At 36.4% G+C, this 27,984-nt stretch overlaps 1 protein-coding gene across 1 annotated transcript in view; it reads right to left on the bottom strand.

The window, feature by feature from the left end:
• The window catches only part of EFL1 (elongation factor like GTPase 1), a 162,587-nt gene that overhangs the window by 128,974 nt on the left and 5,629 nt on the right, over nucleotides 1-27,984 (bottom strand). The window contains exons 5-12 of the mRNA XM_026648319.1: nucleotides 24,571-24,704; nucleotides 23,741-23,878; nucleotides 22,582-22,796; nucleotides 16,445-16,568; nucleotides 15,305-15,381; nucleotides 15,026-15,162; nucleotides 13,440-13,562; nucleotides 8,376-8,475 (exon numbers count right to left, since the gene is read on the bottom strand). Coding sequence (XP_026504104.1) covers nucleotides 8,376-8,475; nucleotides 13,440-13,562; nucleotides 15,026-15,162; nucleotides 15,305-15,381; nucleotides 16,445-16,568; nucleotides 22,582-22,796; nucleotides 23,741-23,878; nucleotides 24,571-24,704 — 1,048 coding nt within the window. The remainder of the gene's footprint in view (nucleotides 1-8,375; nucleotides 8,476-13,439; nucleotides 13,563-15,025; nucleotides 15,163-15,304; nucleotides 15,382-16,444; nucleotides 16,569-22,581; nucleotides 22,797-23,740; nucleotides 23,879-24,570; nucleotides 24,705-27,984) is intronic.

Here is a 27,984-nt window from a genome sequence, read left to right as displayed (position 1 = left end):
TAAGTAGGTGTCATACCAAATGTTGGCCTGTAATTCTGACAGGATGTTCAATTGAATAGTGTCAGTGTTCACTGTTACAGATTACTTAAATAAGGTTCAGTGCAAACCACAAATGCAATCCAGGAACAGATCCGCTCAGAGCAATAAATGTAGCTGCATTACAAGGCACAGAGCCCTTTAAATGCAAGTGTAAATTTACCTGCAAGAAGATGGTGAGTTTTCACACAGTTTAGAACTTTATAAATATTCACTTATTTTGATTAAATACATTCGCAATGTTGTTAGTTAAAGTGTAGCAAATTGTAACTGTTTATATTTCTTTAAATATAATCTTTAGGGAATATCAGAAAGGAAAGTGAGTGCATTAACAGTTGAAATATACACCAACCTGTTGGTTTAAGACATGCAAACAAGCAGCTAGCAGAAAAAGGCAATTACCATAGTAATTTCATGGAGAATTGTTGGGGAAGTGCCAATTTAATGGTGATATCTAAGGAAAAATGCCGATTTTATGCAGATGGAGCAGAAAGTATCTTTCATATCATTCAGAGGAAAGTGGTAGGGATATTATGGGATCCATACCACCTGCAATAGTCATAAAAAAGGAAGAACCCCATAGCTTTTATGTGGCCAGTGTATGTGTTCTGTAGGTAACACTGTAATCAGTTCAAGGTAAATGGAGCTTTGGAACTTTTATATATTTAAATACATTGTTTCACATTTTAAAATATTATTCATACGTCAGATTCTACAAAGTGACTTTAGGAGTGGGTCATGGCAAACTCTTCTTGCTAGACTTTACATGTTATCAAGATTTTATACTATACAATAGTAAGTTCAAAAGTACAAGTAAAGAAAGCAATCACAATAGTCTGTAAATACTCCCCGCTTATATTGTTATAAAGTAACTCAAAGTTCCAAAAATACAACCCACAAAACAGCAAGAGCCAGCATATTATGTATAGTAAGCCAAATTCTGCCTTCACTGACATCTGTGTAACCCCATTTACCATTAATCAGGAAAAAAATTAACTTAAAATGCTAAAAGGAAGAAGGTAAGAAATAAGCACGTACTGTACTGAGTTACAATCAACTATAACAGAGTAAGCACCCAGTTCTGCAAACAATTAAGCATGTGAGTAATAGATTCATGGGAAATGTCCCACTGAACTCCTGGATTGGAAAACCAATGTCAAAAAAGTAATCAGGATTATACTGGAGCCAAATACAGAATAAAAGGAAGAATTCGGATCTCTCCCAAGTTAGGTGGAGAATACCTGCTAACCAGGTATAGCCTGGGCAGATCCCAAGCATTTTCCTATCTTGCACTAATGGCTTAACAGCAGAAGAACTATTTGTTTCTATAGTAAGAGATTAACATAATTTTTCTGATTACAAACACATTTAATCTTATCATTTAACTGTCTGCAGGTAGAAGACATTACTTGTTAATTTCACAACCTTTCAGCAAGATAAAGACTTCTAATAGCAGACTCAGAAGAGGGAATTTTACCTAAAATCCCCCCTGCCCCCACCTCCATTACAAAACATGTTTATACAGTACTTAGTAATAGATACTTTTTAATTACTCAGTTTCTAAAATACTCTACTAGAGTAAAATGGGCGAGGTCCTCTTTCAATGTTTTCTTTTCCTAGAAGGCAGTACACATCAAAAGGAGGAAGTTCTTCAGTTTTGTGAAGTCATCCTCTCGCTACTGAATATCTCATGAAAATGCATTTTTAATCTAAATAGGATATAGATATGATCTAAATATGATGTAGATATTTGTGGTACTTGAGGTTTATCAAATTAGAAGATTTCAAGTCAACAGAATACTATGTCTGAGCCACTTCTCACATGAAACTGAAGGGTTTGTTAGTGAATTTCAATTTTGTGTATATAACATGAAAAATTATGTAATGTTCTCCTTATACATCAGGTTTATGAAATTAGTATTCGGTACTACTTTTCTGGCACTGAGACTCTAATCTGGTTTATGATGGGGAGTTCACAAGCTAAAAAGGAAGCAGGTAATAATAATTTAAAAAAAGCAGTGACTGGCCCAGAAAACAGTTTCATGAATGAAAGTAATGTGACTTTAAAAAAAAAAATTAGGTTACAAAATTAGACAAGTCTACTTTGAGAGACAGATGCTTTGGTAGGTAACCTACATTGACAGTGATCTTCCACAATGCAATAATATTTTCACTCTGATGAACTACTGTTTTCTTCTTCTCTACTAGGCACAAACATGCTTTTCTTCACTTTCAGGGCTTCATATCGGTCATCCGCCTACCCTTTACTATAGTAAAAAATTTTTGTGGCCCAAACAAGAAAAAAATTCCTACTATTCATGTATGTTTGAATAGCCATATTGCCCTCCTAAAGAAGGGTCTGCCTCCTCTCTCTTCTCCTCCCTGCCATTTTAAGAATTTAGGATAGAATGTTATAGAGCAGACTTATGACAAAAGCTGAGCCAAGAATAATCACTTTTATGCCCAAGTCATGTCAAGTTGTAGAAGAAAGCATATTTTACCTTTAAGTTCTAAACTACTAAATGCAGTTATTTATTATAGATATGCAGGCAAAATACAGTAGATGCTCATCTCCCAGACCTGACTCTTTTTTCCAGTGGCTGATTTTACAGCAGAGAAAGAGATAGGAAATGTCATCCCAGAAAGCAATTCAAGGCAATTACATGTCACTAGCTGTGGACAACTGGTTGCTGACTTACAAAACACTATCAATAGGTTCCTTAACAGGCTGAGCCTCTTCCACAGACTAACCTACCAAGTCCATTGCTATTTGCCAGATTCAAAATTTAATTATCTCCTATTCTGAAATTATACAGAATGTATGAGAGTAGGAATATTCTGTCATATGAGGACCCAACAGTCATGAAAAAGAAAAGGAAAAAGAAAAAATACTATTTTTTGCTTTGAAGTTTACCCACACAGGACAAAGGCAAAGTGTTGAGCAGGGAACAAACCTTCGCTGGAAGAGAGATGGACACCCAAATTAGTCTAATCTATTTCCAGCCTATATAAATCCTGTTCTAATCATTTAATTTCTTCAATTTATTATTTCAGTTTGGTTTTGTTCTTATTATAACTAATGCTCTAACGTTAGATTAATTTTAATGCTTATTTCTATATATATAATTTTTTATTTAAAAGATCTAAAGTATTTCCCTATCCCCGTTTCTTCCTACTGTTGAGCAGGACCATGTCCTCTCACTGTTAATCACTCCCCTTCTGCACAGGATGGGAAGGTTAACCACCCCTGCAGCACTGTTGTACCCTGGACCCTTCTCCACCTGGTACTGGAATTAGTGCAGGGAGCAGGGAATGGAGACTGGGCAGGCCAGGAGGAAAAGCGGATGGCAAGAGATTGCAAATTGTCTTCCCTCCACCATCTACAGCAGTGGTCTCCAAACTTTTTTGATCGCGCACCCCATCAGTAAAAATTTTTTGAGCATGCAACCCCTGCCGTGCTGGCTCTACCATTTTTGCCGAAGCAAAAAAATAAAATAAATAAATAAATAAATAGCCGCTCAGACTCCCGCCCGAACTGCCGAAGCAAAAAAAAAAAAAGCGCTCCTCCCGCCGCGCATCCCCAAGGATCCTCTTGCGCACCCCACTTTGGAGACCACTGATCTACAGAACTTATGCACATAACCCTTCCCCCACTCTGGGGAACTGTCATGACCACAGAAGAGTTGCTGGTAGAAGGATTCCACCTTTTTCCCATAGAAGTTAGGAAAGTACCAACCCTATTTCCCTAATGGGAACATTTGGGTAAAATCTAAGAAATTCTCCACCATTTAAAAACACCTGGGAAATTAAATGCAAAAAGCCTAGCATTAATGCAATATTAAGGCTGTAAGATCCAGCAGCCAACCATCAAGTTAAGGTAAGGATGTTCCAACATTAACTTTCTTCGATTACATATATTTAGTGTTTTCTATTCTTCCAAAATTGTTAAATGTAAAGTTGCAAAATTAAATTGCTCTTCTTTTTTTATATATAGAGAGACAGATATAGATAGACAGACACACACAAAGAATAAAAACTGCGTGCACTGTGGCCAAGTTAAGATTGCTGAAATTGCTTGATCTGACTTCTTGATCTTGCAGTTAATACTGCCTTACAGCTATTTTTGCTGTTAACTATGTATATAGAACACAGTGACTGCTGTAATTACAAACACTTAAATATATCTGCAAAATTATCTTTTTTTTAAATAAGGACCATACTTTGCTTCACTGAGGGTTTTTTTTCCCTCTTAAAAAATGAATCGCATACATTTGTGGAGTGTTTAGGAATTGTTTAGCTTTAAACTCTAAGACAAAATTAAAAAGAATTTATAATTGATTAAGTCACTGACTTTCATAATGGGATTCAGTGTTTAATCAGATCAGTTATTTCAATGTGAAATTAATAGAACTGTCTAATCACTAAACCTCTATGGTTTTGATAATGAGAAGAAGTCTTGGCAAAAACAAAGATGTAATTTAACAATACTATTCAATTATCAACCAATTTAAACACTTTAATTGGCTAGTTAAAGCTAATTGTCTATTAAAATACTTTCGATGTGAATGAAAACATGAATAATAAAATGTATTTAAAATGGGGGGGGGGGAACTTTTTTTTTTTTTAATCTTCACAATCATGAATATGTCTAAAGTCTTCCAGGAAGAAGTCAATTACAACACCTGCTTTTGATGAAAGTTCTGAAACCTTAACTTTTGATGAAATAATCCAGATACCAAAAAAGATTAGATCAGAGAGTTTCTGCACCAGTAATACATTACTTAAAAACTGCCAGATAGCTGCAGGTTTCTCCAGATTTATGGAAGTAGCTTACTCAGCACAGATGCATTCTTAGAGGTTTTGTAAAGCAGGTCAGTGATACTCAGAACTATGGATTTGTGTTTCAAAATACCTAGCAGAGTACAAAAGCGTAATCCTATTTGTGACTACCCGTATTCAACTAATACTAGCGGAATTTATTCAACTAAAGAGAAAATGTGACAAAATATATTTTGCACATAAGTGCCATTTTCACAAACTACAGTCAGTCGTGCATGTCTTCATGTTACAAATCATTCATTAAAAGGCAGATGGGTTTGTTTTGGAAACATGACTTTTTGAAAAAAAATACATACCCTAAAGAATAAAAAGTGGGATACAAGTGTCTACAAATATCTGAAATATGTAAAGCATCAAAGAAGGAGATGAATGGCTAAGGAGAGTAAAATAGACAAAGAAAATGTAGGCTGAATACCCAGGGAGAATGGGGGTAAGAGATTAAGAGTGAATTCTAATGGGCAGTGGAAGAAGTAAGGGGAAGAACAACATAGATGAATGCTGGCGTCTGAGGAAACCATTAGTTTTGCAAAGTCAATATCAAATGCAGCCTGTTTTTTAGGAGCCCAGATTCCACTTGCAGCATAGGACTGACAATTATTACCATGTAATTTTGGCCAGAAATTTGAAATTAAAACTAGTTTATTAATGTTTTGGCCTTTTGTGTTCAACTTGCATAAAAGCAGACAGCATTCGTCTGAAGCACCCCCATTCCGTAAACAGGTTTTGATCTTGCTGTGAAAGAGTAAAATTGGCTCTTCTTTCTAATTATTCCACTCAGAATTTGAAGTAGCACAAGTGGCTCACTAGGGAGAAAATTTCTAAGGTTTGGACTCTACATAGTGTGTGGGCTGTATTTGTAAAGCAGGCTGAGATAGGTACTTGCTCATGGAATGGAAGACAAAATAGTCACAATGAATTTTAAAAGTTAAGACTAAGAATAAGACAAAGTTGGTAAATCACAGACATGAAAAAAACATGCACTAGATATGATTTGTAAACAATGAAATAATAAATAGAACAGCACCATCTAGTGTTCAAATTCATTCTCCATAAATCCAATGCATCATTCTCATTTGTGAATGACTATTCAAATTGACATAAACTAAATGAAAATACTTTATAAGCATAAGACCTCAAAAAAACCGAAGAAGCTAATAGCATAGCTCTCTTTGCACATCACCAGCCAATAATGCATTTTAAAAATATGTAGTCAAACATCTCATCTCAAACTTGTTTCAGAAAATGTACCTATTTTCAGGAAAGGAAAAGTATCTGTGTGCTGGAAAGTGAAGATTCTATATTGCCTTCATCTGGAGGTTATTTTGGCAATTAAGCATTTGAGTTCTTGAAAATCAACTGTGTAATCAGTTTAAATGCAATTGTGCTAATTGGTATTCTCACAACCAAAAATACTGCTTAAAACCAAGTATTTTTTTCTTATAAGGTTCCAAATCTCTCAGCAGTCTATCAAACAAATCTTTTTACATAATATCCAGGTAACTATATTAAATCTATAGCTATATTAAGTCTAAAGCTCAGTGTAATATATTAAAATGATCATTCAAATACTATATATTACAACTGATGTTTCTGCATCTCACAATGTTAGCAATGCAAAACATTTAGAAATAATAAACTTTATGATCAAACTGAAGTTTTTAGGGCCTCCTTGAAAAATAAATATGACAAGAGAAAAATGGTTTGCTTAATTCACTGCTATTATACCTCTTCTTTAAGCTGGATAGGGCAAAAAATGAAAATGCAGAGATTGCAAATTACAAAACTGTGTACTGAATTCTTTATCAGTGTTTACAAATGAACATGTGGACAAAATAAAAATATTTAATTACAGAATTACAAAACTGTGGTTACACAAACAATTTCATTGCCAGATCAGACTCAAATGCAGATTTAAAATCATCTCCAACTAGGAAAATATACCATAAAACACTCACAAAATACACCTCTACCCCGATATAACGCAACCCAATATAACATGGGTTCGCATACAACGCAGTAAAGCAGCGCTCTGGGGGGTGGGGCTGCGTGCTCCGACACGCTGCTCTGAGCGGCGTGTTAAGGGTGGGAGGCAGCAGGAGGCAGGTGGGCAAGTGGGGTGAGGAGGCGAATGGGGAGGTGAGTGGCAGGCAGGAGGGGGGTGAGGAGGCAGGCGGGCAGGAAGACGGTGAGCGGCGGCACGCCGGACAGACGGTGAGGAGACTAGCGTGGAGGCGAGTGGCGGGCAGGTAGGTGGGGTGAGGAGACGAGCGGGCAGGAGCGCTGGGCAGATGGTGAGGAGACTAGCGGGCAGGCTGATTTGTCCTGGGCCCCGCACCCCTCTAGGGATGGCTCCGACACGCTGCTCTGAGCGGCGTGTTAAGGGTGCCGGGCTGGGGCCAAGGGGTTTGATAAGGGGCAGAGGATCTTGGAGGGCGGTCAGAGGACAAGGAGCAGGGGGGGTTGGATGGGTCAGGAGTTCTGAGGGGTCAGTCAGGGGGCGGAGCCAGGCTGTTTGGGGAAGCACAGCCTTCCCTACCCAATATAACGCGGTTTCACCTATAACGCGGTAAGATTTTTTGGCTCCCGAGGACCGCGTTATATTGGGGTAGAGGTGTATATAAAGACTTAAAATGTTGTCTAGAAGATTTTTGTTAGATCACAATATAAAGGAAAGAAAATTCATGTGAGATTTTAGCATCAGTGAATTGTCTGTGTAAAACTATAGAAATAGTAGCCCTATTTTCAAATATGGCAATTAGCCATACCAATTTCAGCCAGTAAACAAGTTTCAGCATATGAAGATTAAGTGAAACAGTAATAGGCAAAGATCTAATACAGTAAGAGGACAAGTATTTTCTTAAATGCTTTTCCACATCTATATTCATTCATTCTGAAAAAAGCAGTCCTAGTATTATTCACAATCATACAGCTATGAAGAGGTTACTTAAAAGAGTTGTAAACTATTTAAAATACCCTAGAGATTTACAGAGATTAAAGGTTACAACTAAACCCATTATTATGAACGTCTCAAGGAAATTTATTTCCTCTTAATAGAATCTGATAAATTATTTGAGACAGTTTCATCTAAAGCACTCCACTGTCACAACAAAAGGGTGTCAGAGAAACATGTTATCAAACAGTGATCTTTGAATAATAATGAGCAATATGTATCGGGATGGCATTTTGAGTAATAATGTTGTTTTCCAAATAAGAGTACTTTTTAGATTTTGACAAAAGATTTAAGTTAATCTTCAACTTGTACACTAAATTTTCAAAATGAAACATGAAGCAAAAGAGTCAGTCTTAAATTTATTTAGTGATCTTTCTCCTTGTTTAAACCACTTGATATTATTTCAAAGAATAATGAATAACTTCCTTACACCAAAAGCAATCTATCGAAACTTTCACTTTAACTTAGTTACACTGGAGTGATGGAACCTTAGCTGTAGCTATCTAGTGTTATCAATGTGGATGATGGTCAAATGGCACATTTTTCTTACCTTGGTTTGTTGCGTGGTAATGTTTTAGCATCAATTGCAAACATTTTGGAAACAAAGACAATGACTGGGGCTGTGTCTTCACTGCTGCATTTCATGAACACTAAACAAATATGAAAGGAAATGATGATGCAATTTTCCAAAACTGTGGAAACAAGCTGTCTATTGTTTTTTATGCATTATACATACTTTTTCTTTCTGTTTTGTATAAAACATGTCAAAGGGTAAATTAACAGGAGCAGGGGACACTGATTTAGCATTAATAATCGTTAAGTTTGCTTATACCTTCAAGTCTCTTCCACAACCATGAAATCAGAAGGGGAGACAATTTGTGAAAATGAAAATTCTTAGTAATGGATGACAAACTACAAACACTCAAATACAATGAAATAATTTTAAAATATCAAAACAACATTTAGGACTTTGATTTAGATTAGACTGAAAAGTAAGGCACAATTTAACGCTAGAATGCTGAATCATCTGGCCTACTGTCTCAAGTTCTTTTCTTTCTTTCAAAAGTAAGGCATGATCCTCCAAGTAGCTGTAAATGAACTGGATGTCAGTGCCTGCATGAATCTCCACTGATTTTAAATGGGAGTCCAGCAAACATGGAGCTCCTTGCAGGATAACTGACCTAAAAATCTCAATACAAGGTGTTTGTATGTTATTTCCCTCTTTTCAAATTCTGTACTTTTGAGACCATTGTACATGAGTTCCATTACACTACAACTGCCTTTACATTTATTTTTGTACATCTCTGAGCACATTTTGTATATCTACAATATTTTTTCTTTAACTGGTAAAAAAAACAATGTCAAATGCTAAACAAAATAAGTTGTTCAGAGGAATTTCTTATAAACATAGAAAACTAACTCTTCTCTTGATCTAATATAGTCAGAAAACACCCTGTAAATTATTTGGCCAAACAACCTACAGGACTATTACTGTGAAGCAATAAGACACTCACTAAAATAGCAAGGAATATAATTATATGTTCATAACTGAGAACAATCAAGAGACATAACAAGTAGGAGATTTCCTCTGATTAACTTTTATTGCCATAATTTTCAATGTGGTTTATGGAGGTCAATATATTTGATTGTCTTGCCTCGTTAAGGAATGGATTAAACAGTTCCCACTAGGTGAGAAAACAAAACTGAAGGACTGTCAATTGGACAGTGATAAGCTCCATCCCCATGAATTTCTTGAAGTTCTCTCAAACATAATGTCATTACTATAGAAATGAAGTTACATAAATATTTAGGTAGCCAATGTTCAGATAAATACGTTAGCTGTTATTAGCATTTTAAACATATATCTTCCCTCTATTGTTAGTTCTACTTGAATACTTCCTAAAGCAGAACAGAGGGGCTCTTTTTATTACATTGTATTACGATTGCATTCTGTAATAAACAATAATCCAGTGCAAACTGAACTTTCCACACAACCCAAAAATTTGTGGTTTCCTATTTGATCACATCCTATCCTACAGAAACCTGAAAAATCTGATTATATTTTCTTTAGGATTACCAGGATGCAGGGGGAAAAGAAGAAGTTTTCTACTGAAATTCTCTTCCTGGAGAGGGCACAGTCACATATGTACTGGGCATTATAGCTAACCAATGTCATTTTTAATATTTATCAACTTTGATTTTCAATTCTGTTCAATATTTAATACAACTTCACCATCTCCAGCTCTATCAGAAAAACAAAGATTATTTGTTAATTACCCTTTCAAGACATCCATAATTTCTGTCCGTATCTTTAATTCAAACATGTATTAAGAGTGAGTTATACCCCTTCAATTTCATTTCAAAATTTAGTAATGTAGTTTACGTGTGAAGTGTAAATATATGTGGAAATCGGTTTTCTCCAGGATAAATTCTTTTGACCACAGATTAGCAAACAGTAACCTAGAGAAACATATTTTCTTCCCATTAAACTATTTTTGATTGTTAATTTGAAAACTGGTGGATCATTAGCAATGTCTATTTTTGGGTAAAGCACTAACATTCACAGATGCCCACCATTTGTGAGGGTAGGGGACAGAAGAAGAGAAGAAAAATAATCACATGGAAAGAGCTCTCTCATATTTAACAGAATCAGCACGGCTTCCAATTCTCAAAGAAAAACAGCATGCAGTCAATATGTTATATGTACAAAATAATTTTAGGATTGCCTCACTATCAAGCCCCAAGTCTGTAAGAGCTTCCATGTATGTGATCTCGTACAAACGCAGAGCCCCACTGACTTCATTGTGGCTATGCACAGACATGAGGATCTGTACATGCAGAGGCACTTGCAGGATTAGGACCACTAAGTGCTTGTTCATATGTGAACTCATGATTAGTCAGTAAGCTTAAAATCATGTATAGCTCTTAATAGATCTTCTATTACTGCCTGCATCTGACTGTAATTATTGAACTTGGGTCATTCTAGTTCCTGTTATTTTTAATAGCTTTGAACTCAGTGCTGTATATCAGTCTTGACATACTTTGCTTACAGAGCTTCAGAAACCCAACATCTGTTCCATCCATTAGTAAGATCTGTGGTTATTGGTGATATGGTTCTTCAAAGAAGAAATATTTGGTTGAGGCTGGTAGTGCTGCCAGAACCTGAGGTGAAATCCTTGCCCCATTGAAGTTTATGGCAAAACTCCCATTGATTTCAATGGGATCAGGATTTCCAACTGCTCTGGACTCTCTCACAAGGAAGGGAAACTAAGTTGTTGCCCAGTTAATCTTTCATTTAGTAATCTTTCTGGTCATTCTGCCAAAATAGTAAAATTATGAAATCTAGATTACATCTTAAGAAATGAAGTTATGTAAGTATTTCGCCAATGTTATATACAATGTTTAAGATGTAGGAAAGCGAATTATGCATAAAGCCCTCATTTTTTCTGATCTTCTGTGATCAGATTGCACTCAAGTAGAATATTTTATAATTATTTTGTTTGGCTGAAAATGAAAACAGTGAGAGTGTTGCTGTATTTTTTAGATATTATACCACAGCAGATTGTCACAAAACCAAAAAGTTTAAAAAAAGACACCTACAAATGACAGTTAAACTATTAACTGATCAAATTTTTTCCTATACAGATAAGTCATAACTATTCTTAATGGACATCTACAACACTTAGTACAAAAAAGATTTCCCCATTCAAATGCCGGAATTAATTTCCACACTATTTTTAAAATAAATAATGAAGCATTTTCTCAATAATAAATCCATATGTAATCATGGTTTAAATTCTTAATGCTATCTTCAAGCTTTCTACTATGAATTTACTGCCTGTACAGACTCAACGGAACAGCTTTCTTTGTTATGAACAGCAGTTTCCCATGGAAATAAGTGAAGATGAGCCTGCTAGACTACCTTTCCATGCATTACTAGGGTACACTAGACTAATCTGTTCTAACACAGACTTAATGATTATTTAAAGACACAGCCAATTCAACTGAACATGAATTTTACATTATGATACCATCAGATGGGCATAGCTGATCAATATACCTATAACCATCAGAGATCCAAGTTTAAACACCTAGTGACTATATATTTAACTTGGCATAGCATTCAATTCCCTCTTCATTACATGTGCATTTAATTCTAGACAACAGGAGACAATTCTTACTTCCTACCCTTCTCTCAAAACCCTGTGCACATAATTTCAAGCCATTAATATACAGTAACTCCTCACTTAACGTTGTAGTTACGTTCCTGAAAAATGCAACTTTAAGTGAAATGATGTTAAATGAATCCAATTTTCCCCATAAGATTTAATGTAAATGCGGGGGCTTAGGTTCCAAGGAAATTTTTTTGGGGCATACAAAAGGCATTATATACTGTACAGTACTGTACTGTGGTGGGGAGGTGCCCCTGGCTTACCCCTGGGGCTCAGGGCTGGGGATGCAGAGTCTGGGAGGGAGTTAAGGTGTGGGAGGGCACTCAGGGTGGGGGTGCGGGGTGGCGCTCAGGGTGGGGGTGCGGGAGGAGGCTCAGGGCTGGGGCAGGCAGGAGGTGCAGAGCACTTACCTGGGGCAGCTCCTGTTTGGTGCAGGGGGTGTGCAGGTGGTTCTGCGCAGTGCGGCACCGCCCCCACGGCCGTGATTCTGGGAGCTGCCCCCCGCCAGGCAGGGCCACCCGGAACGCAGGGGCTTTAGGGGCTGCAGGACCCTGGGCCCTGGCCTACAGCTCTAAAGCCCCTTTCAGAATACAGCCCTGCGAACACGGGCCGGAGGACTCAGGAGGAGCAGGGGCAGCTGTGCAACCAGAGGCCGGAGAGAAGCGGTGCTTTCCCCTTCAAAGCGCCGCTTCTCTCTGGCCAGCTTTGAAGGGGAAAGTGCCGCATCTCTTCGGACGCTGGCTGCGCGGCTGCCCCTGCTCCTCCTGAGTCCTCCGGCCCGTACTCGCAGGGCCACATTCCGAAAGGGGCTTTAGAGCTGCAGGCCAGGTCCTGGGGCCCCCTTAGCCCAGGGCCCTGCAGCCCCTAAAGTCCCTGCGTTCCAGATGGCCCTGCCTGTCGGGGGGGGGGGGCAGCTTCCCCGCTCCCTCCCTCCCTCCCAGAAAGTCCTAAGCGCTGCCAAACAGCTGTTTGGCGAGGGGGGAAGTGCTGGGAGGGAGGAAGGGAGGGGGAGGAGGCGGAGAAGAGGAACTTGTGCAATGCTCCCTTGTAAAGTCAGCCAAACGACGTTATAAGGGAGCATTGCACAACTTTAAACGAGTATGTTCCCTAATGGAGCAGCGACGTAACTTCGAAACAACGTTAAGCGGGAGGACGTTATGTGAGGAGTTACTGTATTCTATTTGCAACTTGAGAGGTCTAAAAGCAATGCAACGCACAAGGTCTCAGAAACATACTGAACAATAAAATAAGATGCCTAATACTCTAGCACAGCATCATCAAAGATCTGGTGAATGACAGCATGGACACTAAATGACAGCAGCAAAGCAGAGGTTATACAGATACTCATGACCTAAAGACAGATATGGTGAGTGCATTAAAAAAAAAACAAAAAAAAAAAACCCTGACATTATTTTCAAGCTGTTGAGAGAACATTTACTTACTCTTTTTCAGTTCTTGAGTTTCTGGGGGTAGCGAATCAAAAGTTCTAGCTCCAACACACATCAACTTCTCTACCCTCTCAGCAGTAATATCAAGAGGACTGGGGAGTTTACTACACACCATAGCTAAAGCACATTGTTAAGGATGTATAGAAACCTCATATACAGTTCTTTATTAACTAGAAATTAGGTATATGCATCAGATATTGTATTTATCAAATATGTTACCATTTGTGTGTACCAACTGCCAATGTAGTAATCCTTCAAAAAAGACTTTCTAAAATATATATTTATGATCAAATAAACTACAAAATAGAAGCATATTGTAAGCCCATCTGACCTCAAAAGACTTCATAAAATTCTCTCTTTTAAATGCACGCATACACGCAGGAACACCAAGATGGTGGAAATCAGAGATTAATTACTTAAATGTAACTGCATATTAGAACAGAGAAAATAGGTCCATCAGTATACTTATGTGGATGGTATAAACTGCTTTAAATTTAAATCTCAATCATTTTATCAATAAGGGAAACAGATTGAAAACATAACAGGTAAGATTTTTTGAAATTCATTAGGACTAGATCAGCAAACATTAGATTAGAAAGGAACAAAACCACTTCCAACGGTAACAAAATAGAACTGAAAATAGAATTGATACTGAGTGTAACCCTGGTGAGAAGTTGAATCAGAAATGGAAGACATGCAGGGAAAGATGACTCCATGCAGAGAGGCCATGTTCACATGCCTCACTAACTAGTCCACAACAGATACAGTAAGAATTTAGAAAAATTTTATATTGATAATTAATGGACAAGGTCTACAAGGTGACTTGACAAAAATGCAGCTTATTAGAAAAAAGTAGCAGGAAAAGAAAGAATTAAGAGGATTTTGAATTGATAAATTAGACTAAATTATCAGATGAAACTAACGGGAATTTATTGCAGTGCCAAGACATCCTCCATGACCAACATAATCACCACCGAAACAAGTTCTTGGTAGACTGGAGCAGCTTTTGACATCAGTAAATCCTCCCAGCATCAGAAAGCATAAGTGTTTAATTTGCAAAATATGGCTAAACATTCTCGCTTTTTGGGAAAAAATTACTTTTTTTTTTTTTACATAAACACCAGCTTGATTAACTTATTAGCTTCTTTTCAAATAATGATAGTCAACTGTTCGATATACAATGGGTACCATTACAAACTCTCTATTTCCCACTGTGCAGTGATTCTGGTACTACACATATTCCATGTTGTGATAAGTGCAGGAAAACTATCTGGGCCCATTAAACAAAGAGTTAACTTCAGTGCAGTTTCCCTCTCCCCTTGTGCAGGTACTCAAGAGAAAAGCTATAAAGAACAGCTATCTTGGAAGAAGGGGATGGGAGGGAAATGCCTTTGGGAGAGCTACATTTTTATAATCACATATATTAGTTAAAAAGACAAAGAGGTATAAAACTAGAAATATAGGGGATACATTTAAAAAAAAAAAAACATTTTACACAAATTATACAAAAATACATAGGTAACCCTTTGAAGTCTAAAAACTGCTGGTAAACCACCAAATAGCTTTTTTCTTAAGGATACAGAGGACTGCCTGGGATATGGGTAACCACTGACTGCAAATGGCATTGAGATGAACTTTAGGATCCGCATGACGTGACTCACGTGCACCAATTTTCAATCCCAAAGAGGTGACAATTTTATCTATTTTCTCTTTGTCTCTATGGAAAAAAAACAGCAGCAGAATGATATGTAACAAGCATCTACAGTATTTGATTGTGATAATCAGCATATATCAAGCATCTTCATCTCTGCAAAAAGCATGTGAAAAGGATTCAAAGAGAACATTGGGACTTCTCCTACCTTTTCAGAACAGCTTCATATAGACTCCAGATGTTGTCTAACACCAATTGCACAAACAGAGGTTTCTTTCCTTTTGACTAGAAGAGCACACACACAATATTTAGGAGATTGAATAAACATTACATAGCCGATAGCTTAGCATTGATCAGTTTCACAATGAATAGTCCTGCATGATTAAACGACCAACCTCCATAAGTAGTGTTTAAAACTAGTCATATTAGATTAAATCTGTTGTTAATCTGTCTGTATATAAAGTGAGGTAAATCAGCAGCCCTAATCAAATTTGGATGGAGTAAGTTACTGGACTACATGCCATCAAAAAAGTCAAAGGACAAAGGTTTAATTTTTAATAAGAGAGTCTTATCAATACTGATCATGGCTGTCCTGAGTCTTGGTATCAGCTATTTTATAAATATTAATTCTCACTTCTACAGACAGAAGAAAAACTATACTAAATGAAGAGAGAGAGAGAAACTGCTCTGCTCTCCAAAGTGGAAATACTTCATACAAGAGAACGGAAGATTCCCAGCCATGGTCTTCATAGGCTAAAAATACCATATTCACTCCATGAAGCAATGAAGTTACTAATGAGGCAATAATCTCTAGTCTGGGAGGGCACATTTATGATGCTCTCCTGGAGCAAAACTGCTCAAGAACTGGAAGAATCCACAGATAGCACAGAACTGCCTTAGTGGCTCCTACAGACCCTTCCTCTTCCACCAGCTCTCATCTTTCACTATAGAGGCATGGCTAGCATCTCTGCTCCCTGATGCCTGGCTGCTGGTATGCCCCGTATGTTGGGCATGGAAATGAGGCATGTAGGAGGTGGTATGCTGGCTCTAAGATACCTGAGGGTTCCTTTGTGCAAGAGGAATCCCTCCAATAGCCAGATTCACCACCAATCTCCTGAGGCAAATCTGAGAGGCTATTAATTCTATTTATGCAATATGAATTTAAAAAAAATATTGAGGTCAGAATTTTCATACCATACTGTGAGGAACGGAATTAGAGAATATCAGGCTTCAGGTCAAATAATGTATTACCCATGGATATTTGACAGAAAACCTTATAATTTCTTTTCAACAAAGATAAAAAGGTCAACAAGGAGCTTCAAAGTAACATGTATCCCAGCAATATTACCTGGTCACCCTTCATTATCTTCTTTGCCTTTGTATTTAGATAATAATCTCCCCACAAGGTCTTCAAAAGTACTGCATGTTTGATCCCAATCTTTTGGCTATACAGTTTTGCAAAATGCTCAATGCTAAAAGAAAGAAAAATCTATCTTGATACAAATTTGTATGCACAACATTACACTTATCAATGTAAACATGTGTCAACTTATGTGATATTCATATTTAAGTAGTCTTGCATTCTTATTTTACTCCCACAGTTTCTACTGTTTTCTCTTTAGATCAGGGCACTTAATTTTAAAAGTAACAATATTTAATATACATCTGTATTAGTTTGATTTTTTTTTTTTTTTAACATAAAGGCCAACTTGAAGTCTGAACCTTATCCTAACTAAAGTAACTGATGTTTATATAATGTCATTGCAACACGACGGGATACAACATAAAACATTATTCATATTAAGTCAGGAATTTCAAATTCATTCTGTGGAGAGGACCATGTTATGTTTTTTAATTAGGGTCTATGGCCAGATTGCAAAGATAAAACCTAAAGCCACGCTAGGATTATGATATGCTACTGATTATATATACACAAAAAAGAAAGAACGCCTATCCACAGCTCCCAGTGACTTTGCCAATATTTATAGATACAATTATAACAAATCTATTACCTGCTGTAACTACTCGAAAAATTCCTCCTAACTCCCATACACATCAATATCAAGGGGAAAATAAAGAATGAAATAAAACCCCTAACACCTGCCTAATGGTTCCTTCACATGGTTCCAACAGCAAGGGAGAATTAATGAGCTTTACAGTGGACACTGAAAGACAACAAATGCAGGCTATTTCAGACCAAGGGAAGAAAGTGAGTTCTAAAAACCCCTCGCTGAGAACACTACCAGCAATTCCCTTTCTTTTATATCATGAGGTCTCCAACTTGAGCTCCTCTGCTCATCATGACTGCAGTACAGTAATATCAAAAGGGAATAGAGGCACTCTTTCAGACAGGTAGATCTTAAGAGGTTAGCCCTAAATGGCCTAACTCCCACCCAGAAATCAATCAATAGCTACTACAGATCATAGATCACCTGAGTAATATACTCACGGGAAGATCTACGTAAATCTTGTTAAGTTGTGTCAGCCATAAAATGAAAACATCTCTCTAAGTATAGATTTCATGATCATATATTCTCCAATATTGCTTTTGGAACTTATTATAGAATATGTTTCCAATTTTTTAGAATACACACTACTATTGTACTGTCTGGCCATACAAAAAATGCATTCATGGAAAAAGGCCAAAAGCAAAGTATGTTATGTTTTATAAAATAAAACATTTTACCTGACACTGTTGGCAGTTTTTCTTGGTATCTATATGACTTAATTATCCAATATATTCAAACAAGAAGGATATATCTATTTTGAGTCAAACAAGCCTTGCTAATTGACTTCTAATTTGATTCACTGTACACAAAAAAGCTATCTTTTCAATCCAAAAGGATTTATCTTTAAACAGTAAGAAGGGAGAGAGAAATAATCATTGTAAAACATTTATTTCTACATATTGTAATTTGTACATTATCCCTTGTAAAGAGAGGAAATAAAAGTGAGACTTTATACAGAGAGGAGAGACAGACAGATATATACATGTGTATCAGATAAGGGCAATGATATTTATACCATACTGGTATCTGATAATCTATCTTCGGAACCTGTAAAGTCTTCTAGTTAGGACTTCACACTCCTAACGAAAGACATTAATAACCTGTCCAAGTCAGCGACATATAAATTATGCCTCTGAAAAAAATTCAAAAATGTACTTTTTTCAGCAGCTTACCCTAAGGCTTTGGAAGGGAAAAAACCCTCATGATTTGTTGTATGTCAGTGACTGCTGTATATAGATTTACTGCATCCTTTCAGCACCTGGACTTGATGAGAAAAGCAGATGCGCCATTCACAGGACTGGATCTGGCTAACTCTATATAATGACTTCATTTACTCTACCATGAAAACATGGAATCTCCTTAGGAATAGTACTACAAAACATTATAACAGCCAGAACCTGCCTTGATTAAGGCAAATGCTTCATTGATCCACATTTCACCAGATGGTCATGCTGGCAGCCTGGACAGATCCTCCTGAGATTAATTAAGAAGAAAATGCTCCTTTTTTCATTTAAAGGAACTTCTACCACTGCCATCACTAAACCAGACGATGCCAGCTACTTAAAATAAATAAACAAATAAATAAATAAATGGTCCCTTCGACCAAATAGTTTTCATCCAACTTTAGCAAAAACATTAAAGCATTTTTCTGATGACACAAGAAAAAGATCCAGAATAAGCAGCATCAGGAAACTACTACAGACAACACCATCACTGTTCTGTTTAAGCTGTAGGAAGTTGTATACTTCAGAAAACAGACTAACAGAAGCTATTCTATTACTTATATATAGATTCAAGAAAGAAAAAAGTTGACTTAAGTCAAATAAGATTCCAACACGAGACTCATGAGCTCCAGGAGTGCTCCCTTGGCTGAGATACTTGGCTGAGATACTGTCCTGTACATGAAGAACCCAAAATAATACAATTCACTAAGAATTTCAAGTCTTAAAACGGAAAGAAAAAGCTTCTACATTTTAGTAATCCATCAAATTAACCTGGGGGGAATCTTAACATTGAGTTGTATTGTCTTTTGCAAACAAACTTGACCCTATTTTCAAACTTTTTCTTATGTCTGTATTGTACTGCCATATTATAATCAAAAAGCTTTTCTATCCTCTCTAGCACACCAAGGTATCAAATGCACAAATAAGCTCAGGTCATATTCTTAAAATCCTTTTACCATGGGAAGCTTAAACAATAATAAATCAGCTTGTGATTATTTATTTAGATTTCAGTCTTTCACAAGCTTCACATTCGAAGCTCTGGGCACCCCAGCTTATATTTTAAACACACAAGAACCAGCCCATGACAGATACAAAGTAAACATTTAAGTAAAAACAGACCAACACAACTCCCTACCTTGCCACACTTAATCACCAGTCATGTGACCAATAAAGCTTAAAAACCCATCCAACTTTTTACTATACAGAAATACTATTTTGTTACCGCTACATATCAAACGTTAACTGATTTGAAACAAAGCAAAACAAAAACCCCATACACAAAGTCAGTGTCCAAGAAAAAATATTTGAGAGCATTGCAGCTCCAATCTCAATCAGTGCCCCTTTCAACTACTTCCATCCAATGTAGCCTTAAAAATTCCCACATAAATGATTGTTATGAACACTTTCCCATCATGTCAAATAAACTTTGTTCTACACAATTCTCTGTGTATGAATCAAACCTACATCAAGAATGATATATGACAAGTGCTCCCTGAAAGTATATCAGGGAGTTTTCACCTGTGTCAAACTCTCAAGACTGAGGTCCTCCCATATTCTTTTAATCTAGTTCTTTGTGTTAGAAAAATAAATATATTTTCTGACATGTTTGCATACAAACCATCTGCAAAGGGACTATCAAGGGAACAGAAGTGACAAAAAAAGAAGTCGGCCAATCAGACCATATATAGCATCACTTTTACCAAAAAGCATGACATTCACCCAACATTTATGAACAAGATATGTTCATCTTTCCATTTAATAAGGCAGTTGTAGTGACTTTATGATCACAGTCAGCTTCAGAAAAGTGGCTATATAATTTACAAGATATTAGCAAACATTGTTCTAGTTAGGAACATCAAGCAGTCTGAGCTAAAGAGAAAGCTCTTAAGTGGTTCTTAAGCTTTCAGCTTTATATTTTGTTACAGAGTTCCACTGTAGCATCTTTTTTAAGGAACAGATTTTTACATAGCTATTTACCAGTCAGTGGTTGAGAAGATTATTTACAAATACTTAGAACATATTTATACTATATAATTATGTTTACTTATAATTTCTCTTCTCAAAACCTGAAACCTGATTTTTTTACTCTTTAAATTTATTTCTCCTCAATTCTTGCTAATATTATAACCACTTAAGCTGCAAATTGTTTAATTACTTTGGTATAAAAACAGATATGTTGTCAGGGGGCTCGGTTAATAATCACAAAGCATTTTGAGAACTGCTGAAGAAAGATACAGAAATACTAAGTATGAGATTATTATAACTATATTATTTTCTCAGTCTACTGACTAGAGTATTGCTATTGTCAGAGTCCATAAAAAAAACCTTGAAAAGTTCAAGCAACTGGACCCTGGCATGATAGATTTATTGTTAATCTGCCACCATTAACTTTTTCAGGAGATTTCTAGCATAACAGGTACAGTCAGGATAAATTAAAGACTAAAAATCAGAAACACATTTAACACATGGAAGCCAAAAGACTGAACAAACATTTGCTATAATATATCCAAATAGACTTCTACACTATAAATATTTTTTAAGACCAGTGGTGTTTCAAGTGACTCTCAAACAACATAGGTTTGCTAACTACTAGTCTGGGATAGTATCAATCTATTTTTCTTGCTATGAGAAAGGATATACTTCCTTTTAAATTTCAGTGGCAATAAAAATATGTTTTTCACACCATCTTTTAAACCTTTTAAAAGCTTATTGGTGGTTTGTCATTGCCTCAAAGAGGGATAAACAATTATTGACAACGGTGAAATTAGAGAAAGCAGCCCCATAAATTCTGCTGAAAAAATAATTTGATTTATATTTAAAGTTTGGTTAAATATTTTTGTATAAAACTATTACATTTGACTGCATTTATCATCATGCAGTCACTGCTAGGATCATGTTACAATTGTGTATGCATCCTCACCCAAAATTATCTCTCCCACACTCCTATTACTGCTGAAGTTGGAAAGAAAGGGTAAGTGACAGACACACCTCAAACTTCCGAGGGCTACCCTCTCATCTCTGCTTATGTTTAAAAAAATTGCTAAGACAGAGAATCTAGTTCTCTCACCTTCAAATATTATAACTAATTTCATCTTGAACCTAAATTGCATTGCAACTGTTTTAACTGAACCTTTCCAGGTTGAAGGAGTCAGACTAGGTAGAGAGAAGAGGCATAACACCAGAATCCTAGCATTAAATGCTGGAATTGCAGTACTACTACTAAAACAGTTACTTCCATTGTATAGTGAGTGTTAGAGGGATACTGTCAGATTAAAAATAATGGACAAATTGTGTGGCTAGCACAACCTTAGATTATTTAGAACTGAAAGCATTTTTAAAATTTAATTTCCTTTGCACTATTTATACAATTAGTTTACTTCTTATGTGCTATTCTGAGTAGATAATGAAACTAAAGCAATCAATTTTGCTTTCTGATTCTTATGCACTGGCATAAAGCTGTTATGTTTGGGTTACAAACTCCACAGGGAAATAGTTAAATCCAAACAAAAGACCAATTTTAACTTTTTTTTAAAAAAACAATTTAATTTTGTCAAATCATCAATAAAAAATATAAAATTTGAACCTAAATTAATGGGCTGTATCCCTTTAAGTACATGTTAAAGACAAAGACAAGCACTCCACCTTGTGGTAAATAATCAGAATGTTTACAAATCTTTATTACAACCCACCTACCCTTTCTGAAACAAAAAGCTAAAAACAGGCACTTAAAATAAGAATGTAAGCAAAGAAATTCAAAAAAACATATGACCTTAATAACACACTATGAAATATGGAATTCTATAAAGTTTTCTGTAGCTGTTTTATGCTTGATTTCTTATGATTTAATGTAATATCTCTGCCATCGCTGTGTAACTGATGTGTAAATATCTGCTGAAATACAAAAAAAACTTCATAGAAAGTCACAAGAAAACAAATATGAAATTTGTGTGCATGCAGAAACCTAAAAGAAAGACAGCAACTAAACATCATAGTATAAGAAAATATTTTTGGAAGAACATAAAATCCTCGAAACTGTAATGGTCAAGAACCAAAACAGTGATTTTTTTCAAGAACATGAATCGAAACTTTGGAAGAAAAAGACTATTCAACTTTCACATGCAATTGGATGTACGGGAAAATGCAAAATAGTTACCGCTAAAAGGTATTTAAACCAATTCAAAAGATTTTTCAGCTGCCTTCGTAGTAAATATGATAAACGATACTTTAATGAAATCGTACACTTATTTACTTACCCAAAGCCCCAGCCATCAATTGCACTGGCAAATACCACATTCCCCTGGTCTGGCGAGAAATAAAGATGTGAATCATCAGTATCTTCCAAGCCAGCACTCCAGTCATAAACTTGATCTCCATGTACAGAATCTGAAATCCCTTGAGTTTCTGTTTCTTTCTCAGCTCTTTCTTCTAGGACTTTAGAAGTGAAAAGAGCTCCAGTGATTGCATTAACCTAGGAAGCATACGTAAAACCACAGAAAATTAAAGTTAGTGCTCTAAAACTCTGCAGCCAACCTGTGAAATCTTTTCACAAAGAAGATTTCAATTATCTAATGATAGGACTGTTGCTTAAACATCCAAAGGCAGCTTGCTTAAGCTTAGCAAAAAAGTTAATATATAGACATTGTGGATGAAATCCTAGCCCCACTGAAGTCAATGGGAGTTGTCCCATTGAATTCAGTGGGGCCAGGATTTCACCCCATGTCTGTAATACTTCACAAATCATATCTAGTCTTCATGGGATTTAGTTCTCGGCTTTAAAAAAAAAAAGTATCCTTTTTCACTATGAGAAATGGTGAATTATTATTTCCAATAAGTAAAATAAATAAAAACAGAAAGTAGGATATGACATATAGGGAAATAACTATATTTACAGCTATCTCAAACTATTAATGAGAAATCAATTTATAATTAAATATTTAAAGACTACTGTTTAACAATTCCAACCCCAAATCAGGCAGTCAGTATTTCTGAGATTATAAATATAGTATTATTTCTACCTCCAAAGAACTCAAACAATACATAGTAAACATGGGTTTTAAAAATAGTATTATATCTATCAAATCTCTGAGATATGCCATTAACACTGTGAGAATGCCTCCTGCTGGCTTGAAGAGAAGAACTCAGTATTCTTTTCAGAGCTGTGTACATTATAAATGCCCAGAAAGTTAAAGAGGAATAGGTATTAAATAATTAAGAAGGTTTAATTAAAATAGACACAACAGTGCATGACTATCAGAAGGTAGGGAAAACTGGTTACCTCACACTACATTTTGCACTGCTTCTATCCAAATAAAAAGGGCAGAAAGTGGCAGCATCCCCCAATTAGAGCACTGAGAAAAAGGGGGGGAAACTGCAAAATGTGTTGTCTTAATGTTGCACTGTAAAGCCTCATACCTGTTCTAAGATATTCTTAAGGTGAGAATAGGCTTCCTGAGGAGTTAACTTGAGCTCCACTATCAAACGATCAATTTTATTAATCACCAAGACTGGACGGATATTTTCTAGCCATGCCTGTCGCAGAACTGCTTGAGTCTAGCAGGGAAAAGAAAGTGTTAAAAAAGGCGTGAAACAGTTAAGGAAACCCTAACATCACAAAATTAATACTTACAATGTTAAAGAGAAAGCCACTAAGTTTAGAAGCAAAATTTAAATAAATACATTATCGACTTCTGGTTCTAAACATCTCTGGATTGTATACCAAACTACATGGAGTTAGTTATTACAGAATTATGCCCTAGAAAGCATTTTCATAGCAATGTAGATTTTAAAAACATTTCTTACAAAAAAAAAATCTTATAATCATAAGAGGATAAATATACTAGAGATATTCTGTTATTTGGGATATTTTAGTATATTTAAAGAGCAAAATTAGAAAAATATGTAACCTTTAAAAAAACATCTATACTCCCCTTGACTTTTATCTCTTCTGTGTAATAATATTCCACTGCCAGTGAGAGCATGCACTTGTATCTCCAACACCAAGGCAACAGTATCTCAACCACATATCTATGAACACATTCTATGGTTAATCTCTCAATCACTCAGCAGTAAATCAGACTTCATATGCAACACACAATTTATTAAAGGAGCGTAACATTTTACAGAACTTCTGACCATTGGTTTGTATGTCTCTTCTGTTTAATGTATTTAAAACAGCTAAACAGTAACTTTTTTATCTATTCTCTCAGCTCCATCCTTTCTCAATCAATTTTTTTAAATATCACCTGTGGACAGACTCCTTCCACAGCATCCAGCACTATGATACAACCATCACAGAGTCGAACAGCAGTTGATACTTCTGAAGAGAAATCCACATGCCCTGGGGAGTCTATCAGATTAATGAGATACTCCTGATCACCTAGAATCAAACAACAATTTACTTTTAAATACACAAAGTGACTGTTATAAAAGTTTCTACGTCCATCACTTAGATATGGACATTAGTATTAGTATGGACACCAGGAACCTGATTGTCAAACATATTTAGACAACTAATAATGTAACAACTAATAATGTAGATAGTGGAATTTTCAAAAGTGCCTAAGCAGGTTAGGCACTTAACTCCCAATGATTCCTACTTAGGTGCTTTTGCAAATCACAATTGATGCCTAGCTACATCTTTATGCATTAAGTACCTTTGAAAATCTGTCCCTATCTAGCTTTTGGAATGCCAATAGCCAAAATGCCAGACAACCATATTAAAATCTGTGTTTAAAAGACACTAAGAATAGCTCACCATGAAAGTTAATCCTTTACTCTTAAAAGATAAATTGTTGAAGTATCACTTAAGGTAGAAGTTACACTTTTTAAAACAATTTTCATTATCTGTATTACTAGCATGTATCTTTAGATTATCAAAAAATGGAAGAATTTTTTAAATCTACGGTCATCATTTGTTCATTTTTGCACTCTACTCAGCTTAGAAATGACAATATGGTCTAGTCAGTTTCAATTTATAATTTTCATGTATAGTCACAAAGTTAAAATGTTGTGTCTGCAAACACTGGAGGGGAATGTTTCTATAATAATAGTTGAAAGAAGTTTTCCTCAAGCTTAAAGAAAATATTCGCATGATGTTGTTAAGACTTTTTTTTTTTTTTTTTTTTTTACACACAAAATGTAGATTTCGGTCATTCGCTATTGAAAGTTGCCCTTTAAAAATACATACCTGAACATTGAACAACTTCCATACCTAGCCACCCAAAATTTTTATTTCAGATATAGTAATATATTTAATATTGTAACACCTTCCTTTAATAAAGTCTGAAAGAAAACAAATATAGTAGAATATTCTAACCAGCAGTTTTAATTTCTAATATACCTACTAGGTAGAGAAAAGAAATAAAGACTTATGCCATCTAATCCAACCCCCCTATTAGCATGGGCTTGTTCACCACTAGTGTTTTGTCCAACTTAATTTTACACATCACAAGTGAAAAGCTTCTAACACTAACCTTGGGATGATAAGTCTTCTCTACTACAACCCTTGGGAGACTATTACACAGCCTAACAGATCTCCCAGTCAGGACATTTACCCTGATATGAATGGCACACTTAAAAAACATTCTTTCTAGCTCAAGTTAATTGAGGACTCATGAACCCTTTCCCCATCCCATTCTACCGCTGTTGGATGGGACAAGTGGAGGAGAGAGATGAGTTTGCTGAAGAACTGCTGTTGTGTTGAAAGAGAACATACACTCAAAAACAAAAATATACAACCAATACTACACAAGATGAATCAAGACCACCAAAAAATAAATATATTTTTTTTTAAATCACAAATCTACATTTGTAAAACAGAAATCCAAACCACACTTCTCAGCAAACAGCTAATGCCTAAACCAGGGGTTGGCAACCTTTGGCACGCGGCTCACCAGGGTAAGCACCCTGGTGGGCTGGGCCTGTTTGTTTACCTGCCGCATCCGCAGGTTCGGCCGATTGCGGCTCTCACTGGCTGCGATTCGCCGCTCCAGGCCAATGGGGGCGGCGGGAAGCGGCACGGGCCGAGGGATGTGCTGGCCGCCGCTTCCCGCTGCCCCCGTTGGCCTGGGACGGTGAACCGCAGTCAGTGGGAGCGGCGATCGGCCAAACCTGCCAGCACGGCAGGTAAACAAACCGGCCCGGCCCACCAGGGTGCTTACCCTGGCGAGTCACGTGCCAAAGGTTGCCGACCCCTGGCCTAAACAAACAAGAAAAATTCACACTCTAAGACAGTGGCTCCAGCAGAAGATGTGTCTCTGAAGACAACATCCAAGTATGTAACAAAATTAGTTAGGCAATACTCCTAGATAAGCCAAGAGAGACTAACAACAGCCACACCACCACTTAAAACAAGATGTGTTAGCCAGGAATCTTCATCATGCCTTGATAAGTCAAAAAAATTGGTTTATCTATCACTGTTACTCCTGAACATATTTATTGCACGTTGAAAGAACAAACATAATTAGTTTCAGTGGCTTTTAGCTGTTTATTCTTTATATACCCTGTTTCCCCGAAAATAAGACATCCCCCGAAAATAAGACCTACTTCCAGTTTTGCCTCTCGCTGTAATATAAGACATCCCCCGAAAATAAGACCTCCCCGATAATAAGGCCACCCCGGAATATAAGGCCCCGAAGCTCCAGGAAAAATAAGACCTCCCCTGAAAATAAGACCTAGCGCATCTTTGGGAGCAAAAATTAATATAAGACACTGTCTTATTTTCGGGGAAACACGGTACTATGACTTAATTACAGGAATTTCCTAACCAGTTTTTTAGCTTGGCCAAAATTGTAGAAATGTGTTTAGGACAGAATAGATTGTGTATTTAAGAACATGTTTTGATAAAAAGTGATGTATATTAACTATTATTGCATTAAATTATAATTAATGGAACAAAAATTATACTCTGTAACTGAGTCAAGAGAGTAGGTACTTCAGCATGTAAAGATAAACACAAGTAGCTATCACTTATGGGGATAAACTGCACTCATATCCCAAATTCAAAACTGAATTTCCCTTATTGAAAACTGTTGTTTTTAAAGTAACTTTTAAAAAGACAAGTTTGAGCCAGAACCCTAAATGTTCAATTATTACAAAACATCATAAAATTACCAACAAGATTTCAAAATTGTGCAGCAGGCTAGCAGCAAATTCATATATTCTTCTTCATTAGTTTTGTGAGTTAGATACATCGAGATTCTTTAAATTTCATATGAAACTGTAATCTTAAAGCTTGTTTTGTGTAACAGATCCACAAAGTCTCACAATGCTCAAACCAACTGTCACAGGATGGCTGGCCCTCTAAGGGGAGTTGAGCCCTGCCTTACCTGAGACTGATCAGCTACCTTCCAACTGATACTGATATCACTATAATCAATTGATTATAAAAGCCAGCTAGTGGGTTAGGTGAGCTACTGGAAGTAGATGGGCCCCCTATGGCTAGCTCTAGAGCTGCAATGACAGAGAAAAGAAGAAAGGCCTCTAGACCCCTGAAGCCTGCTTTGGTCAGGGAAATAGCTTCATGAGTTTTAGGTGTGAAGAATAAAGCTGTGCCCAGAAGGAGGAGCCTGAACAGATTGGGGGCATGGCATAGTCCAGGGGTCGGCAACATTCGGCACGCGGCTCGCCAGGGTAAGCACCCTGGCGGGCCGGGCCAG

The sequence above is a fragment of the Terrapene carolina genome, unplaced genomic scaffold (assembly GCF_002925995.2).
Source record: "Terrapene carolina triunguis isolate 2854851 unplaced genomic scaffold, T_m_triunguis-2.0 Scaffold67, whole genome shotgun sequence".
Lineage (NCBI taxonomy): Eukaryota > Metazoa > Chordata > Testudines > Emydidae > Terrapene > Terrapene triunguis.
This window is presented reverse-complemented; position numbering and strand designations above follow the sequence as displayed.